Here is a 20,700-nt window from a genome sequence, read left to right as displayed (position 1 = left end):
TATATCAACAAACCTAAGAAAGGATAATAAATGTTTAAAATCAATAAGAGAATTCACTAAAGTATTTGGATACAAGATAAATATTAAAAATAGAAAAACCCAGAAGATATAATGGGGGGAAAATCTTATCCAGAATAGCAACAAAACAATATTATAATATGCCTAGCAATAGTATGCCTAGGACACACAAGTAATGTCTGGATCTCAGAATAAATGAAAAACAAGCTAGGCATGGTGGCTCATACCTGCAATCTCAGTGGTGGGAGGCTAAGGCAGGAGGATTGCCTGAGGCTAGGGTTTCGAGACCAACTTGGACAACATAGCAAGATCCTATCTTTACAAAAAATTAAAAAAAAAAATAGCTGGGAGTAGGTAGTAGTACACACCTGTAAGTCCTCGCTACTTGGAAAGCTGAGGCAGGAGGATCATTTGAGCCTAGGAGTTTGAGGTTACAGTGAGCTATTGTTGCAACACTGCACTCCAGCCTGTTGCAACAGAGTAAGACCCTGCCTCTTAAAAAAAAAAATAAACAAATGAAAAAGATACTATAATTATGAATGGGAAGAATGATGATTATAATGGTGTCTATTCTTTCCATATGAGAGTTGCATTGAAAATCCAGTCAAAATGCCAATGGGTTTTCTTTTTCCTGAAATAGCAAGAACATATAATTCTAACATGTATCTGGAAGAATGAATAGGTCAGAATATCGAAGAAAAGAATAATGTAGTAGGTAAGGTGAGGAAGAAAACTGTGCCTATCAGATATTAAAGTATATTACAAAGCTATAATGAAACAATGTAACATTTGCACAAAAATGCTAAGACAAATCAATAGAAATAAACAGCTTTGAAGCAGACAGTTTAACATTTGATAATGGAAACATCAAATCAATGGGAAAGGTATGGTTTAGTCAATAAATTATAGAAATTGACTATTTTCCAACATTCAAACTAGTTTCAGTTATCATTCCATAAATTAAAATGTATTCCAGAAGAAATAAAGAATTAAATGTCAAATAATTACCACCTCAACCAAATAAAGATCTAGAAGGAAATATAGGAGAATGTTTAACTCATTTCAGGATAGAACTCTGTAAGCACAACAAACAACAGAGGAAATCCAAAGAAAAATACTGAGAGGTATCACTACATAAAAATGAAAACGCTGTATGCTAAAAGATCTGAAGTTGTTGAAAACTGAAAGCTAAAAACAACTGGGAAAACTCCCACAATTAGTATTAATACAAAATTTAATCCTTACCCCACATATAAATATATTCGGAGACTTCTTACAATTAAGAAAAAGTCCTAAGCAGAAAAATAGAAGAAGGACACCAAGAGAATTTGAAACACATTAAGATTTCATACAAATATTTGAAAAATATTAACTTCTCTAGTAAGTTAAAGAAATAACCATGATCTGCCCCTCAAGCTATAAAGATTAAGAAAAGGCAATTAATATCTTATGTTGGCAAGGTTGAAGTTACACAGGTGTTCTTACGTGATGCTGGTGGGACTACAAATTATTACTGAATGGAAAGCAATTTTGCAACATAAATGGACTGAAATATGCTTTTATGCTTTGGCCTAATAATTCTATTTCTAGGAATCTATGCTATGGCAAGAAATTAAAAATAACTTAAACATCCAACAACCACAGAACTTGGCACATTTATGGTTTTTTATTTTTGGAGAAATATCTAAATGTCTGATGAAATGCCCACAATATAAAAATTTTAAAAACTTAGGATATATCCTATGATTCCAGTTTTATATAAAAAAGCATGTCCATCCAAAAAGAAATAATGAAAATAAACAAATGTTAACAAGTGTTATATATATATATATATACATATATATATATATGAATTATTTTTGTTTTATATTTTCTGTAATGACCAAGTAAATTAAAAATTATTTTTAAAAAGGTCACTCTGAAAAAAGCTAAAAACAACAATGAAAACCAGTTAGGAATCACATAGGTAGTGAGTAAAGATTATATTTTTCCATAAATTTAATAATGGGACTACAGCTTGAAAGAATAGTAACTAAGTAGAGTTTTGTTTTATGCTTTGTTTTGTTTAAAGGCAAATAAACATGTTTATGGAAAGAGGAATAAGAAGAAATACAGGGTAAGAGGAGGTAACTTTTTTTTTTTTTAGACAGAGTCTTGCTTTGTTGCCTGGGCTAGAGTGAGTGCCGTGGTGTAAGCCTAGCTCACAGCAACCTCAAACTCCTGGGCTTAAGCGATCCTACTGCCTCAGCCTCCCGAGTAGCTGGGACTACAGGCATGCGCCACCATGCCCGGCTAATTTTTTCTATATACATTTTAATTGGCCAGATCATTTCTTTCTATTTTTAGTAGAGACGGGGTCTTGCTCTTGCTGAGGCTGGTCTATGAACTCCTGACCTTGAGCGATCCACCCGCCTCGGCCTCCCAGAGTGCTAGGATTACAGGCGTGAGCCACCACGCCCGGCCAGGAGGTAACTTTTTGAAGAAGATCCTAAAACAGGCAGAGAAGGTAGAAAGCAGAAGTACATATAGGGGAAAAAATGACTTTTGTAAAACTGAAGGTGAACAAAGACAAGATGGCTCAATAAAGAAATTTTAAAGAAGAGAGGAAGAGGTAGTTGTTAGATGTGGGAAAGGCCTGAATCATCTTATTTACTTTGCAGTCCTATAGAATAATAATGTTACGGTGGGTAGCTTGTTTCAAACTAGTTTCTCAAGCCATCAGAATCACTGGATTTAATTAATGAGAGATATGACTAATGTTTGTCTAAGTATAAGAAAAACCAAAGGACATTTTACAGATTCATGAATTTCCTGCAATTCAAAAGGTGATTCTGAAATGTATAAAAAAGGTGTAAGCAATCCAAAGATACCAAACATTTTAATGCACCATAAATTTTTCTAAAAAATTTTATTATTGCTATTTCATTTTGGTAAATGAAACGGTTTCTGTTCAGAAAGTTATAACTAAATAGTATAGTGTTATTCACTATTTAGAACATTATTCACAGTATTATTCTAAACAGAGAAATAGCAGCAAGCTGCTAATTATGTGAAAGTCTTCCAAAAACTTACCACTGCCTTGAATCCAAGTTTCTAAGTTCTCTAAGTAGCTTTTCATTTTTCTTCAGGAGATGAAAGCTCCTCCTAAATAGAGAGATTTATAAACATTTTCATCACCTTTGCAGTGAATGACATGACAGTTCCGGACATACTTTCCACTCTACTCATGCAACTTTTAAACTTTTCTTGCCTTTTCATACTTCTAACACAAAGGAGAACAGACCCTAAAAAAGACGTAAAGAATATGTGTCATTATTTCTACCAGCCCTTATGTATTTCTGCTAGGGATCATATATCTATTGGCCACTTCAATCCTTCTTCATTGCAGATGCTGTGGGCTTCCCAAACTCATATGCAGAAAAATGGATAAAAGTACCTGCAGGTTCCTTCTCAAGAGTTTCATAAGAACATGTGATAAAGCTGTACCTCATCAGGAATAAAATATTCACAAAATCTAAATCATTACCAAGTAAGCAAGTGTAATCCAGATGGAATTCGCTTTCTTTCTTGTTTTACATTGTATGTATTTTTTATACTACAAAGCAATGTATAAATTTTACCAAATCTGTTCTGTGGGTGCTAAATATGTACACATTATTTTCATGAAATAAATGCTTGCTGTGATAAAATACAGATTCCCAACTTTATTTTCCCCAAGAGACAACATATAGACCATTCTACAGCAAAAGAAAGTAGAATGCATTTATACTATAACTGAGTGGCAATTACCTATATTTGGACATACAATATAGCAAACTGTGTTCCTGATACAACATGGCATTCCCGTGAGGCAGAGGATACTCCCTTATAATAAATAGAAGGGTTTAAATCAGTAAGATTATAAATACTAAGCAAGCAAGTATAAGTTCATTTCAGTGGTTCTCATGCATCTGAATTACTTTAAGATTTATTTATCCAGTGATATCTTCCAGCTTCCCCTCCTATTATAAATGCAACAGAAACAATAAATAACACTCTTTTTTTCTATAGCTTTTCATATCACGAAATTAAAAACTATATATTAATGCTTTACATTAGTGTGGAATTTTAGTGTTTTATGTACATTATCTAATTCTTGCCACTATGTGAGGTGAGAATTACTCTCAATGTGTAGACTGTTGTTCATAGGTTAAGTGACTCTAATCTAGGTCACTGATTTAAGTCCATTGCTCTTTTCATTTAACTCCTATCTAACTTTCTTGAATACTTTGTGTGTTTACTGTATAAAGTTTTTGAGAAAGTTTTATAATATGCATAAGAAAACAAAACAGTAAAAAAAAAAAAAATCCAGATTCTTTTTTTGACTTATCTAAATCTTGAGTTAATTTCCCTGCCTCAAACCAGAAATGATCATATTGTGGCTGGTCTAAAGCTGTTAAGCTTACATGAAGGTGGAAAAAAAATTTTTTTCAATCACATAAGCTATAATTTCTAAGTCAGACAGTTCTAGTACTCATTACAGAAATGTTAATAATTTACTGGGTTATTTTTTTATTCCTCTGAATCCCAACATAACTCAGTTAAAAAAAAAAAAAAAAAAGGAAAGAAAGAAATCTGCCTGCTAGTCGAAGAACTAATTGGTAGATAAAATTTAGTGAGGAGGCCAGGCGTGGTAGCTCATGCCTATAATCCCAGCACTTTGGGAGGCCAAGGCAGGAGGATTGCTTGAGGCCAGGAGTTCAAGACCAGCCTGAGCAACATAGTGAGACCCTGTCTCTACAAAAAATAAGAAAGATTAGCCAGGTGTGGTGGTGCATGCCTGTAGCCCCAGCTACTTGGGAGGCTAAGTAAGACAGGAGGATCACTGGAGCCCAGGAGGTGGAGGCTGCAGTAAGCTGTAAATTGTGCCACTGACTCCAGCCTGGGCAACAGAGTGAGATCCTGTCTCAAAAAAGAAAAAGAAAAAAGAAATTTAGTGAGAAGAACAGAGACTAAAATGTTTGATCAGAAGATGAGTAAGACTAACATAAAAAAAAAAAAAAAGGAAACGATTCTCCTTTATGCTTACCGTTTGTCCCAGGAATTCATTCCCAATATACTAAGAAGCAATCTGCAATAATAAAATGCTGACTGAGGTTTTTGAGGTGTTGGTTCATCTTGTTCAACAGCTTTCATGTTTAAGTCATTAAAGTGCTTCTCGACAAATTCTTTTTCCTCTGTGTGTTGCTTAAGGATAGCATTAATAACATCATTTTCCTGTTTTTCAGAAATGCACACAGGTTGCGGAGCAGGAATATTAAGTGAGATTCCAGTTCTCTGTAAGCATTCAGGACTAGTAACACCCAAATACTGCAAGAGCTCATCAAGAACATCTTCTTCATCTCTTATTGTATCCCAGGTTGGTACAGTTTCTCTAAATCTTTTAAACTGGAGGGAAAGTCCATCTTTTGCTGTTATATCTTCTAAGCATTCATTAGATGTAGGAGGCTCTTCTGGCTTTTCTTGGTGAGACAATGAAAGTATGAAAGATACAGGTTCTGACAAGCCACTTACAGGAGGTGGTCCATACAGTATGGCAGAATCCCATGAATATTTTCCAGAGAGATCACGTACTATGATTCTGACATTTGAATTGGCTGATGCAAGGCCAGCAGATAAACCTCCTCCAGGCATATTCTCTTCTGATCTGATCTGGATACAGGACACTAAGGTTGTATTGTTTAACACAAAGAACTGGATATTTGGACTCTCAAAGAGTTCAGGAGAAAGTTCAGTACTTTCACTGTAATGATTGTCATGATTTTCACACACCTGACTTGTTAACATAGCAGGACCACCACTCATTGGATAATGGCCCAAGTGATTTACCAGATGTGTAATAACAGTGCGGGCTGCTATAGAGATTAATCCTTGTTGCATTTGAGTTTTCACTGAAAATAAAAAACACAAATGAGTAGGAATACGGCTGCTTCCTAGGAAGTCATGTAACAATGAAACATTAGACAACAAATAGGGATTTCATCACACTGTTAAAATTATAATCAAACATTTGAGTAAATATTAACATTTCCAATTTAGATTCTCTATTATAGGAATGACGACAAAAAAGAGAAAAAAACTGTTCTTTAAGTTTTATTTTAGAAGCCCTTTTTGAAATTTTTGCTAATGGATCCACAATTTCAACCAAAGCCTTTAAATGTAGATCACTTTTGAAGGATCAAAAGTATTACAAATCAATCACATGAAATCCCTAAACACACAGTTTAAAACACCAATGAAATCTATCCAACAATAAGTTTCTTATCTCATAAAAAGATTCCAGATTCAGAGACATAGTTTGTAGCATGCTTTAAATGTCATTTAATTCTGGCTTTTACTAATGATATAAAAGTATTCCAGAAAAAAAAAGTGATATTTTAACTTAACTTTAGGAATCAACCAGTTTAAACAGCAAGTCAGTTTGGCCATTACCTGTATATGCCAAGCAAATTTATTTTAAAGGCAAAAATATTTGATGGGGCAGCTTATACACTGTATTTTTCTAAAGTATTCTTCAGGGTCAATGTGGTCTAGTCTAGCACTTAGTTGTATATAGGAAGCATTTTTTTTTTTATCCTTAAGCACATTAAGGAAAGCAAACGGGTAAAAAGCATATTCGTATGAGCAACTTAAAAAAATCATAAGAAACATTCAAAAGAGAAAACCAGAATACAGTAGTTTAAGAGGCCTGGAAAGGCAAGATGCCTAACATCAGAATCTGAAGGAGGAGGAAAAGGGAAAATGAAGACACAGCACACAGAAAGAGAGTAAAGGGGGGGAAGGAGAAGAGAGGCCAATAACTTGTCAAAGCCAACTAGTTAAAGACTGCCAGTATATGATTTTAAGGAGGGTTGATGTGAAAGCTGGCTCTGGATTGAGAAGTGGGGACCAGTGGTTGATGGGTTATCTTGATACTTTTCATCTAAGAAGTAGGAGGAGCGTTGTCATTGGTAAAGACGCATTAGTCATTCATGTTAGAAGGATGTTTGTGTGTGTGTGTGTGTGTGAGAGAGAGACAGTGAGTGAGTGAGAGACAGAGAGAGAGAGAGAGAGAGAGAGAGAGAGAGAGAGAGAGAATGTGTAGTTACAGTGCTCTTGTCTAGTTATTTTAGATATAATGACACAGTGATCATGTTTCTGCATTATTCTACCAGAGTCATAGAGTAATCTTCTGAGTATTGTTTATATTCTCTGAAAGTTAATCAGTTGGGAACACTAGAGCCTAGATGCCAGCATAAATATGGATTTGTAAGAATAAATACAGATTTAAGAATGCCTTGATTTATATATAATAACTTCTCCAATTTTCAATGTTTAGTTTGATGAATTTTGGTAATGGGATACAATTGCATAACCACCAACATAAGCGATATAGAAAAATTCCTTCATACAAAAAGGATAATTTTATATAAACTACACCTCAATAAACTTAACTTTAAAAAAAAAAGACTAGTTTGTGCACTGCTGTTATGACTATTTAAATAGAGGCAAGAGGGAAAAACAGTGTTGTATTTTCAAGGCTATTGCCCTCAAGATTCAGAACCAATACCACTGGGTACAGGAAGAGAGTAAGCAACCTCTGTTATGCTGTAAATACCAAAAACATCTTCAATTCTTAATAGAACAGTTTTCTTTGGGTTTTGGTTCATTTTAAAATGTTACTGAGTATCAGAATTTTAATCTTCCAGTATCAATTAAGTTATAACCACATACATGTAAATATAAACATTTCTTTGTTTACTTAAAAAGTTCCAAATATACTGACATGTTTTTAAATTATGTTTATGGCTAGTTCTGAAAACCAGCCATTTCACACTAGGAAATAACACTAAATCATTAACCTTAATCCTCCATTTCAAGAATGTAAGCAAAGTAAAAAGGTATGTGTCACTGGATAATGAGAAGCAGAGAGGTAGCTAGAATCTAGTGTCTGCTTTCCTTCTCTAATTTTAACTTAGAGCATAATGAATGTTCACATTACAAGGGGATAATCTAGTTAGTATTCCTCATTTTGCACACGAGGATAAATGGGTTCACAAAGTGAAGTGATTTGCCTGACACAGGAAGATTGCTCACATCAGGGCTGGTCTTTCACTTCCCAGCTCCTTTTGTTAAACTGTCTTTTTCTTTGTGACATATGGAAACAATGATTTTATAATTTTTTTTCTGTGTATAAGAACTTCAAAAAAGTATTACTTAGCATAAATTACTAAATAAAAGACAAAGATCAATTGAAAATGCTCATCTAAATAAGTTTACAACACATATTAAATGGTAATGAAAAAATTACAATTAATGATTTTTACATTTTTGATGTAGGAAAAAGTTTTTCTGCTCTTTACTCTCCCTTTCTTCCTTTTAATGATATACTTAAATAGGTGACTTAGTCTAAGTGGTTAATGTTCTTTGCAGAACATAAATGTTTATCTTCTGAGGCAGGGGAAAACTATGATTAAAGAGAAACAATCACAAAAAAGACAGCAATCCCTGACTTTGGCTTGCTCTGTGATCATTGAAAAATCATATAAAACTCCTTGAATCCCATTTTTTTCTGTAAGAATAAATATACTTATTTGTAAAGGTGAATTAAAAACTCTTATATACAAAGCTGGATATAACAGATGATACACATCACTGAATTTTGACAGCACTATAAGTAACAGGTCTTATGAGTTCGTTTTTCAAATCTGCTTATAAACAAACTCTAAGAATGAACCAGCTCTTTCCGTAAAACATAAAAATTCAAGCCCTGGTACCAGTCCCTCTCATACATCCTCTTCCCAAAGGAAGACACAGCGGAAATGCAGTTTAAATGAGTTTGATCATAAATCTGTCATAATTAACACTGAAGACATGAAGAATAAATTATGATTTCAGATGTAGGTAAAAACATCTTCTTAACTTGCTTCTTTAAATTCAGGGTATATGTCTATATATAAAAGTATACAAATGTTTCAAATTGTTAACTGGGAAATTAGATTTATTTAGACTTATTTGTGAGCTATAAACTATAGATATATACATATCTCTCTTATACTTATCTACAAAAAATATAAAGACATGAAATTCTTTAATTTAGAAAACCAAAATGAAATTCTAAAGTAACTAGCCTTGTGAGAAAATGCAAAATGAAGATATCGATGCTTCTCAGGCTTTGTGTAACCAGCAGTCATTTAAATAAGTCTATTCAGGGTTGTCTTTTCAGACTGTCAGATTAAACAAACCCTACAGCATTTGCAGCAAACCCATAATTACAGATTATTATGGCATACAAAAGCAGCAAGACATAAAAAGCTGCTGCAATTCACTGTACTGTAATAGAACATGCAGAGAAAGTTAATTTTGGCAAATGCTTTAAATATTAGCTTTGCATAATATGTATATATGAAACTGTAATTAGGACAGAATGAATTCTTTGGAGCCTCCTTTTACTCTGATCCTGCAAATGATGACTTTTTGCTAATAAGACTACTGCCATTTGACTAAAAGCCAACTTCACTACCTTGCTTTATTCTTTAGTAAATTTAATAATTACAACTACTCCTGCCAATAGTTCTCAAATCAGACTTGTTCAGTCCAATACTGAGCTTATTACAGGCACTCTATGTTTAGAATTCTTTGGCCAAAAAAGTACTTGAAGATGATGAAGCATACCTTAGACAAGGGCACAATGATCAGTCATTTTCACGACATTAAAAAAACTCTCATAGCATGTAGTCACTACATACCAAAGAATCGCATACTGTTAGCTCATGGCTATTCCTAAAAGATTCTGCATTTATCTGGTCCTTAATATCTTTGAGGAAGTACAAAGGGAATAACTTAATACATTTAGAGAATAGTATTACACAGTATTTGGTATCAATATTAAGCCTATCTATTTACATCTTTTCCTTTGCTTCTTTTATAGTGACTGTTTGATACTGGTACAGTAAATTTTGCATAAAATACAAAATTAAAACTTTCTTTTACATAAGTAAACTCTACATATTGCTCTGTTCAAGAAATATGGTATTATCTTGAATCAAAACTTTATCATTTTATACCTCAGACATGCAAAGAACAATAATTTCATGCAACTGTGTTAAGTAAAATAAGCACTCTATTTTACTATGCCAAATCTAAACATAATTTTAAGTTGCCTGTATGAATTATCTAATTTTTTTGCCATATTATACTTAGTATACCTCTTCTATATCTGAGCAACAATTTAAATCTGATATTTCTATTTTACTTATGTATTTGTGTTCTAGACAAACTATTTGTACCTTATGTTCAACCTAAAACCCCAGCCCCACTTTCTTGACCTCTAATGTCATATCTTCATTTTCACTGTATACCATCAATCCATTATCATGGTAACATCCTAGATGTTTTATTTATTTGTAACTATTTCACCTGCAAAAATCAAACTCTTCCTCAATAGTCTACTCCTTGACCATAACCTCCGAGTGTGTAGTAATTTCCCAATTGTGATTTGTAAAGTCATTGGAGGGCCCTTGGAAACAAACAGGAAAGAAGTCTGTAGGATCCCAGGCCTCTATCCTGCTGCAGCTCTACTTTAAAGTTTTACAACTTAGGCTTCCTTGAAAATTTACTGGAAGAGGTTCTGCCACCTAAAAATTTGTTCTAAAAACCACTGTCCTAATACACTGATGCTTTCAGTGTTTCTCAACTATGGCTGCATATTAGTCACATGCAGAGCTTTTAAAAACCGCAGTAATCCTGAATTAATATATCAAAATCTCTACAGACAGGACCAGAGTATCAGTATTCTAATATCCAGCCAAGGCTGAGAACCACTGCTTTAACTTCTTATTACCAACCACATCTACCTTCTGACTCTCAGATCAATCTATTTTCTCCCAATTTATTAGTTACTTCCTGGCAGCAGTTCAATCCTTACCAAGCCTAGGTTCCATGGCTAAAGCAATATCCTGAAATCTATAGTTCCCTTGTATTTATGCCACATCCATCTTACTAATTGTTGATTGGTGCAAACAAAACTTTGTGGGTTCTGTTTTCTTTTGGGCCCTCAATAACTTATGCCAAATCTCTTAATTACTTAATTACTTGCATCTTCCTCTTCTTTCTTGTTTCAGAAGAAAGGCTAATCCTAGCACCTCTACTTTCCAGTTCATCCTCTCAAGGACTTCATTCTTTTAACGATATGCTTCCCACTTACTTCCTTCTCAGCTTATAAATAAGTTACGTTCTCTTCATCCTTAAAAATCCTTTAACTGTGAATCCTCCTTTAGCTTACCTACCATTTTATTCATTTTTTTCTTTCTTTCTTTTTTTTTTACACAGTCAAGCTTCTTTAAAGAGTATTGCCCGTGGAATGGCTTTACTCCCTTATTTTCTGCTTGTTTCTCAACCCACAGTCATCTGCTTCTGCCTGCTACTACTCTGCTGAAACTAAAGCAGACATATTTGTCAGTCCCTTTGTACTTAATCTCTCTATCATTTAACACTGTTGGCCAGCCTTTTTTAAAAGTTTTCTCCTCTCTTGGTTTCTGAGAAATTACTCTCTCGGTATTCCTTCCTTTCCAACTTTTTCTTTTCAGAACCCACATGTGTAAATATATATTCCTAACAAAGATATCTCTGCTAAGATCTAGATCTGTATATACACCTAATTATTCACTATATGTCTTCACACAAATATGCAAAAGCCCCCCCCCCATACTAAACCATTTCCAACTGCCCTACTCATTTTCTGTCCCAAATCTGTACTTTCTCTAATATTCTTACTCTAGTTTGGAGAAAATCTAACCTATCCCAAATCAGAATCTAACCAGTCAGAAACCTACTTTAGATTCCTCCCTTTACTTGTTACAACACAAGCCTTTTGACTTGACTTCCTAAATATTTCTCAACTCCATTTTTCCTTTTCATTCCTACTACCATTCTTCAGTAACTAAAAAGTTTAGTTTAAGCCTTCAGCAACTCTTGCTTGGCCTATTGCAACAGCCTCAGGATTGGTCTCTCTGCTTTTGGGTTAATTGCTCAAATCAATCTAATATACCAGGAATCAGCAAACTTTTCTATAAAGGGCCAGATAATACATATTTTTGGTTTTGTGGGCCACGTGACCTTTACTGCTACTCAACATTGCTGTTATTACACAAAAGCAGCCATAATGCTACAATAAGGATGTATCCCAATAGAACTATTAATAAAAACAGCTAGCAGGCATGGGGCATAATTTGCCAACTCCTATAAAGTACTATTGTCAAAAGTGCTTTTAATACTAATTTTATCATGTATCTCTCCTTCTTAAAACCTTTCAGTAATTGCTGGGTTCCTCTGGGATCCCTTCTTATCCTGTTTATACTTCTATTTTTATACTCATGTTATAATGTTGCTTGTATCTTTCTCTTATGTCAGAGAATGAACTCTCTGAATGTAGAAACAATGTGGCTTAAAAAAATGTTACTGAGTTTACTATGTATTAAAGACTGTGCAAAGGGTTTTACATATGTTATTTTACTTAGTACTCAAAACAATTCTATGAGGGTACTAGTATCATTACCTGCATTTTACAAATAAGACAACAGTCACTCAACAATTAAGAGTCAAAATTCTTTTTTTTTTTTGAGACAGAGTCTTACTCTGTTGCCCTAAGTGTTGTGGCATCAGCCAAGCTCACAGCAACCTCAAACTCCTGGCTCAAGTGATCCTCCCTGCCTCAGCCTCCCAAGTAGCTGGGACTACAGGCCTGCACCACCATGTCCAGCTAATTTTTTCTACTTTTAGTAGAGACAGGGTCTGGCTCTTGCTCAGGCTGGTCTCAAACTCCTGAGCTCAAGTGATCCTCCCGCCTCAGCTCCCAGAGTGCTAGGATTACAGGCGTGAGCCACTGTGCCCGGCCAAGAGTCAAAATTCAATACCAGGTCTGTCAGACTCCAAAGCTAAATTTCTTATTCTATAGAAATCCTATGATGTACAAAATAAAATATCAAAGGAACTTCTAAGAATAACTTAGCCAGAAGTACACGTTGAGCATCCCTAATCCAAAAATCTGAAATCCAAAATGCTCCAAAACTGGAACTTTTTGAATGCTTACATGATGCTCAAAGGAAATGCTCACTGGAGCATTTCAGATTTCTGGATTAGGGATATTCAACTGGTAAGTATGATGCAAATATTCCAAAATCTGAAAAAATCCAAAATCTGAAACATTTCTGGTCCAAGGTATTCTGGATAACAAATAGTCAATGTGTCCAAAGGCAATGTCATCACATAGAATATTAGTAATTGTGTATATGAAGTTATTTCCCAAACTAAAAATGAACTTGTGCTACAATACACATGGTTAGGTAAACAACTACAAAGTAAGACATATTCCTCTTCTCCATTATTTCCACTCATGCCCTCAAATCATACCTTCAGAGAGAACCCCAAGCAACAATATTATCCTGAAGAGAATTCATTTTACCTTCTGTTACTGGCTGGAGTTTAGAAGATCGTTCTGAATCAGGAGAGTGCAGAGGTTCAGGCTCTTTCAAACTTTCCAAATGCATAAAAGGATCATAGTCTACAGAGGCCAAATCAGAGAGGCTCATTGGGAAATACCTTGGGTTGCTAAAACACTGAGCTCCATAAACACACCCATGTAAAACCTGAAAATACAGGAAAAAGAAAATACCAAGTTTAACTTTTAAATAAAAATAAGTAAATAAAGGTAAAAGGAAAAAAATGTCAACTGGTACTATAAGAGCTTGGCAAAAATTTTAAATATCTTAAAACTTAGCTCTTCAGTCAAGGTAAAATTTAAGACCTTTTAAAAGGAAGAATTAGCAAAATTAAACTAATCATTCTCATATTCAACAAAGATCTGCCTCCTCTCAAAATTCTGCAATGAAACTACAGTGTCTTGTAGGAAGTAGTTTTAAATTACCTTTAGGTACTCTAAGCTAAATCTACATTCTTAGAAAATATCTAGCTCTAAAACAATGAAAATATTATACTAAAAAATGTTATTTCTTTAGGTTTTAAAAACCTTTGTTTACCAAATGAATAGTATAGCAAGAAAGTTTACCTTATAGATGCAATTGAGGACAGATTTTTCTGTTTTATCATTTTCTGCCCCTGTAGCATGAACTGGTTGGAGCAGTGTCTTCAGAGGTAAGGCCATGATCCAGTCCAAAAGGCAGAGAAGTAAAGATACTACTAACTGTAACAACAACAAAAAATCATTACAATTGTAAACTCATTTATAGAAGAGCTTTTTAATACATAACAGAGCACCTTCTTATTCTTGAGTTTCCAAAATTTATTTCAGGAACCATCAACCCAAAGTTCCACTATTAATATTTACCTAGACCTAACTGATTTTAAGATGTTGGATAAGAACACTATACTATTGTGGGTTTCCCTTATATTTCAGGGCAAGCATAATGAAAACTTCAGCACAATAAAACAGAAATGTTAAAATTATTTTATATTAATATGAAAACACCAAGCTTAAAAGACAACACATATCAATTAATTATACTTATTTGGTTGCACAAGGAAAGTAACACAAAAGAAAGGTTTTAGTCCATATGTATTACAATCACTTCTACTTTTCTTTTCTAATTTAACACCACTTCACTGAATATCCTGCCAGAAAGACTACCTACCTTAAGTACTTTTTGAAATTGTCACTTATTTTACTAGTTAAATCTTTTTACTGGACACTTTTGAACTAATGGATGCTACAAACAGAACACTTTTATCCAAAATATGGAGTAAAATAGCAGTACCCATTTTATTGGATAAAGAATCACCATGTGATTCTTTATGAGTGCGATTAAAGTGATAATTGAGTAGCAACAAGAGATCTGCTGATCTTCAGAATTTAAAAACTCTCCAACTCAAGGAGCAATTTTGGTCTAAATTTCCCAACACATCCTCCAAAAGAAAAAAAAAACCAATACAATCTCACAAAACTCACTCTCTCCATATAACCATAAGATAGAGAATATCCAAATTATCTCTAAGCAGAAAAATATACAGCAAATTCCAGCAAGCTTTTTCTCATTCTTCCATTGCAGGCTTTTATGAGGAGGAACAAGGGCAGTTTGGGAAAAACTATGACAAAAAGAAAAGATAGCAACTAGCTGCAAACCTAAGATTGACCTAAAACCAACACAGAAAGAAAAAATCCACCCTAAGTGTGAGTATACTGAGTAAGTGCTCTAAAAGACCAGACTACCGAGTAGAAAGAAAGGGACTTAAAAGTATACATAGGAAATGTCATGCTTAGAGGGAGAAGAATGTTAAAAGGGAATGGAGAGACATCCTTTGGAAACACATAGTAAAAGGAAAAAGCAAAAGAGAAATTTTGGATCCTGCAAGACTTAATTTTTTTTTTTTTTTGTAATTGATAGACCTACAACTCCTCTGTTCCTTAAAATACATATTCGATAAAACCACAATACTCTATTAAATGGCCAGAGGAGGGAGCTCTTGAAATAGGAATATTGTAAACCACCCCAAGCCACAGAAATGCCTAGGCACGGTCTTCATCTATACAAAACTTCTATGAAACCAAAACAGAGGCCAAGCACAGTGGATCATGCCCGTAATCCTAGCACTTTGGGAGGCCAAGGTGGGAGGCTTATTTCAGGCCAGGAATTTGAGACCAACCTGGGCAACAGAGTGAGACTGTCTCTCTAACACACACAAAAAAAGCAACCAGAAAATGAGAATCTAAGCAATTCAACTGATGGAAATTTCTCCCCCCAAACCAACTGTGAAGCACAAGAAAAGTCTAACACAACATTCTAATTACTCTGAATTAAATATTTTAGAACAAGCATTTAGAGATATTGGGGGGAGGGGGACACCTTAAATCAAAAATCTAAAAACTAACAAAAGAAATAGACCAAGAAGGATAGAATTGATTCAAGCCAGGAAAATAACTACAAGAAAAAAACAAAATCATATTAGAAATGAAGACTGAATTACAAGGTACTTAAGGAAGAAAAAACTTGAAAAAACTTAGCAAGGGTCAGTGAAACAACTATGAGAACAAAAATGAGATAAAAAGGTAAAAAGTGTCAGAGAGAAAGTGGTTGAATTGGAGGACAGGAAAAAATACCCAATTTATATGTAGTTGGAGTCCTGAAGATGAAGAAAACAATTTAACAGAAAAAACTTAAAGAAATCAAAGAAGATCTGTTGAATGTTGAAAAGGCTTAACATATCCCAGGACAAATTGAGCTGCCATGGTCAACTCTTAACACACATCTTGGTAAAACGTCAAAAGTAAGACTTAAAAAAAAAAAAAAATCTTCATAGCTTCCAGGCAAAGAGATACAATAACTTCCACGGACAAGAGAATAAGACTGGCATCAGACTTCTCAGAAACATACAAAGCAAGGTAGCATTAACAAAACAAAACACACACACAGACACACCCACACCCTCGAGGAAAGCAGTGTGAACTAAAGATTTCATGTCTAGCTAAGCTGTTTTTCAAGGTTATAGAAAAACAATATAATATACAAGAAAACAATACAATATACAAGAGCTCAGAGAATTCTGTACTCATGAGCGTGTCTTGAAGAATAAAGACAAACTTCATCTAAAGTTGACTGGGGAAACTTCAGCAGAAAGATCAAGTTACAGTTCTTAGTTACAGATTTAAGATTTTAAAAAAAGAGAGGTGGACACGACTGTAGAAGACTAATTTGTTATAAGATACATGCTGTATGGTTATGTGTAGAAATAAAATAACTAAAAATGGAGGCAAACAGAGAAAGAAAGGGAAAAGTAAAACTAGCTCATCTGTTAATGTAGAGGCAAGACATGATATAAAGGATATCATTAAATAATAAGAAAGTAAAAGGTTAAGGAAGAAAGTAAGGGAATATAAAGACATTTAAAAAGGCGTACATATAAAGCTGTGATTCAAAATGAGGATGAAACATTTATGAATATCTGTGTATCAAATAACACAGTAACTATCTATATAAAGCAAAAATTACAAGAGATGCAAGAAAATACTGAAACACTAGTAGCAGGAAACTTTAACACACCATTCTCAGTGCAAGACAGATCAAACAGACAAAAAATAACCAACTTGAACAAGTTATTTGAGGTCTTGAATAAAGTTTAACAATATTAAAGGAATCTTGTCACCAAAAAGTTTGAAACTTCTGGTATAGAAACTCAAGAAACAGACACAAATACATGTGGAACTTGATTGTTTGCTAAAGGGCAAAGATGAACCTAATAAAGTGTGCTCAGAAATCTGGTTACAGAGTTGGAAAAACAACAAAAATTAGATCCATACCTCAAAACATACAGAATAAACTCCAAATGGATCAGGGATAAAAATGTAAAAAACGAAACCATGTAAGTGCTAGAAAAAAACATTTGTGAATTTTTCTTTATCCCAGGGTACAGTGAAAGGCTTTCTAACTATGACTCAAAATCCAAACACAACAAAAAAAAAAGATTGATAAATAAGTACATAAAAATACTTTTCTATGACTCTCCCCAAAAGGAAACAAAAAACCACCATAAACAAAGTCAAAAGGCAAATTTAAAAAAGGGAGAAAATATCTGCAACATATATCCTAGCTAAAGTGCTAGTATCCCTAATACAGCTATTAAGAGAAACAGACAGAAAAACCTAATAAAAAATGTAGAAAGATATAAAAAAAATAATTCAAAAAAAATTTTTAGAAGTAAAAAATTAGGCCATTACTAAATACGAGATATTCAACCTCACTTATAAGGGAGATAAATGAAAACTACACAGAGATACCACTGTTTGCCTATCAAACTAGCAAAAATTAAAATATATGACAAGTTCTGTGAGGGGGCTCTGGGGAAACACTCATAGTAGAAAGTACAGTAATTTACAAAATTATGTATCTGTTTGTCCTTTGACCCATCAATTCCACATCTAGGAATACACCACTCCAACAATATAAAAATACATATCCACAAAGTACGTCACTGCAGCACTATCTGTAATAGCAAAATTCTGAAAACAACCTTTATGCCATATAGAGCAGAGTGGTTGAATGAGCTGTGATATAACCATACAATGGAGTACTAATACTACACAGCTATAAAAAATGAATGAAGAAGATTTCTATGAATTTATAGATTGTGGCATTCCAGGTCAGGTGAAAAGTCTAAAGTACCAAAGAATATCTAGACTATATAGAATATGTTTGTGTAACAAATGAGAAAGAAGAAAATAAATATACATGTATCTGCTTTTTGTGCAAAAATAAAGCCTAGGATAGATGAATCATAGTTAAAAAAATAAATAAGAACAACAGAGATGGAGGGAAGACCCTAAAACTGCATACGAACAGAAAAAAGTGAACTGAACTGTATTTCAAATAAATTATATAACCATCCTGAAGCAGGAAAGGGAGAGGTAACTCAAGTAACTTATAAAAACATTTTTTTTAACTTTATCTTCTCTTGGTAAAGACAAAAAGAACTCCAAAGCTATATAGAGGAATAAGTTAATTCTGAAACTGTTTTTTTTTTTTTTTTAGAAATGCACAAAGAAGTAAATACATTATAGATAAATAATGGATATGGGAGCTAAGTTTCCGATTGTTGGAGCAGGGAGTTACAAATTAGAAGAAGGGGGAAGGATAGACTGAATGTCCCTGTGGTGCTGGATCAGAATTGGAGGTGTCAAAGTAAACTCAGAAGTTTTTAATAAATATAGTTAGATACTGTCTTAGTCTGCTTGGACTGCCATAACAAATACCACAAACTGCATCACTTAAACAGCAGAAATTTACCTCTCGAAGTCCTGAAGGATGGGAAATCCAAGATCAAGGTGCCAGCCCATTTGGTGTCTGTTGAAGGCCCACTTCCTGGCTTACAGATTCCTGCCTTCTAGCTGGGAGAGAGTTCATCTTTCTTAAGTAAAGGGACTAATTCCATTCATTAAGACTCTATCTTCATGATCTGATTACCTCTCAAAGGCTCCATGTTCAAATACCATATTGGGGATTAGGACTTCAACATACAAACTTTGGGAGGGGCACAAACATTTAGTCCACAGCATATATATATAAAAATACAGAGGTGTGTGTGTGGGGGTGTGTGTGTGTCTGTGTACACATGTTATCTATTTCCTATTAATAGCTCTATCTCCTGAGAGGGTCTTAAAAATATGATACCCCAACAGTAAAGTGCACAACTAGTTCTCAGATCTTGATTTCTAAATTCCAGTTTCCACTCACTGGAACCAGAATTCTTTGGTGTAATGGCCAATTCCAGGGCCGGGGCAGAGAAAGTAAAAGATGAGTTTGGAAAATCTTGTGATGACAGAAATTAAGATGCCCAAATAATAATGGGTATTTATCAAAAGGAAAAGAAGCCACTTTAAAGGGGCTCCCATTGGCTAAATCTGAGACATTTTGAGCAACAAGATAAATAATAATAGCAAAAGGTTAAGGATTACAAACCATTGCATGAAATGAGAATCTCAAGCCCACACTGAAATAAGATGATTAGGGAAAGCTCTCCCTTACAGTAGAAAGCCAACTAATGCAGAAGAAATGATGGAATTAGGAAAATCACCATTTGGCAACTATCATAACAATAACTGATTCTGTCAGAGTCATCAATGGTTAGCAAAACCAGTTAGCAAAAGCTTAAGTAGTATGATATTTATACAGTATAGCCTCAAAATATCTTCTCACAAATACCTATTAATTGAAATGGGTTAATAGCTTTACAGTGGAAAAACCTGGCAGACAACACCTTAATCAGATGATTAAAGTTAGCACCAATCAAGAATGGGACAAACTCACATCTGTGCCACCTGATATGATGTACTAAGAGGGGCACAAAATCTACTGAGGTATTACTGCCAAATATGTCTAATTTAATCTAATAATGACAAAACATTACTGATCTAGTCATGATGAAACACATATACAAAATGCGGGATATTCTATACAGTAACAAGACTGTATACTTAAAAAATATTCAAGGTCAAGAAATATAGAAAGATTAAGGACCTGTTCTAGATTATAGACGGCTAAAGGGACATTATAACTGAATGCAACACATGATTTGGGATTGTCTTTTGCCATACAGGTCATTACTGAGACAACTGGTGAAATCTGAATAATATCTATAGATTATACAATACTAATGTATCAATATTAATTTCCTAATGTTGATAATTACACTGTTAGACAATTGCTTGATTTGAGCAAAAAACACAATAACGTAGCTGGTGGCATATACATTTCTCTCTCTGTATATATATATTTCATACATACATACAGAGGGATAAAACAAATGTGGTAAATAAATAATACAAAGAATTATTTGTACTATTCTTTCAATTCTTCTCTAAACTTGAAATTATGTTTAAAAAAATTCCAACACAAAACTCAATGGAAGTTCTGAATTAATGTTTCTAAATAAAAAGAATATGGACTTTTGCATCTATTTGCCAATCACAGGTTCTAGTCGTGGGTCTACTACTATTTAGTAACAATAGTGTGAGCTTGGGCAACTTAACCTCTCTGAGCCTCAATTCTCTCTGTAAAATGGAAATTAAAAATATCTACCAAAATTATAAAGTTGTTTTGAAGTTCAAATAATGTACATAAAGTACATACTGCCAGCACATGATTTTTAAAAAATCAGTAT

At 33.8% G+C, this 20,700-nt stretch overlaps 1 protein-coding gene across 4 annotated transcripts in view; it reads right to left on the bottom strand.

The window, feature by feature from the left end:
* The window catches only part of RALGAPA1 (Ral GTPase activating protein catalytic subunit alpha 1), a 218,785-nt gene that overhangs the window by 71,432 nt on the left and 126,653 nt on the right, over positions 1–20,700 (bottom strand). For all 4 annotated transcript variants that reach the window (XM_045568583.1, XM_045568592.1, XM_045568564.1 and 1 more), the window contains 4 exons: positions 14,102–14,236; positions 13,499–13,682; positions 5,087–5,948; positions 3,091–3,162 (listed from right to left, as the gene is read on the bottom strand). In XM_045568583.1, the coding sequence (XP_045424539.1) occupies positions 3,091–3,162; positions 5,087–5,948; positions 13,499–13,682; positions 14,102–14,236 (1,253 nt within the window). The remainder of the gene's footprint in view (positions 1–3,090; positions 3,163–5,086; positions 5,949–13,498; positions 13,683–14,101; positions 14,237–20,700) is intronic.

This window comes from Lemur catta, chromosome 1 (assembly GCF_020740605.2).
Source record: "Lemur catta isolate mLemCat1 chromosome 1, mLemCat1.pri, whole genome shotgun sequence".
NCBI classification, from domain to species: domain Eukaryota; kingdom Metazoa; phylum Chordata; class Mammalia; order Primates; family Lemuridae; genus Lemur; species Lemur catta.
Note: the sequence above shows the minus strand (reverse complement) of the source record. Positions and strands in the feature narration are given on the sequence as shown.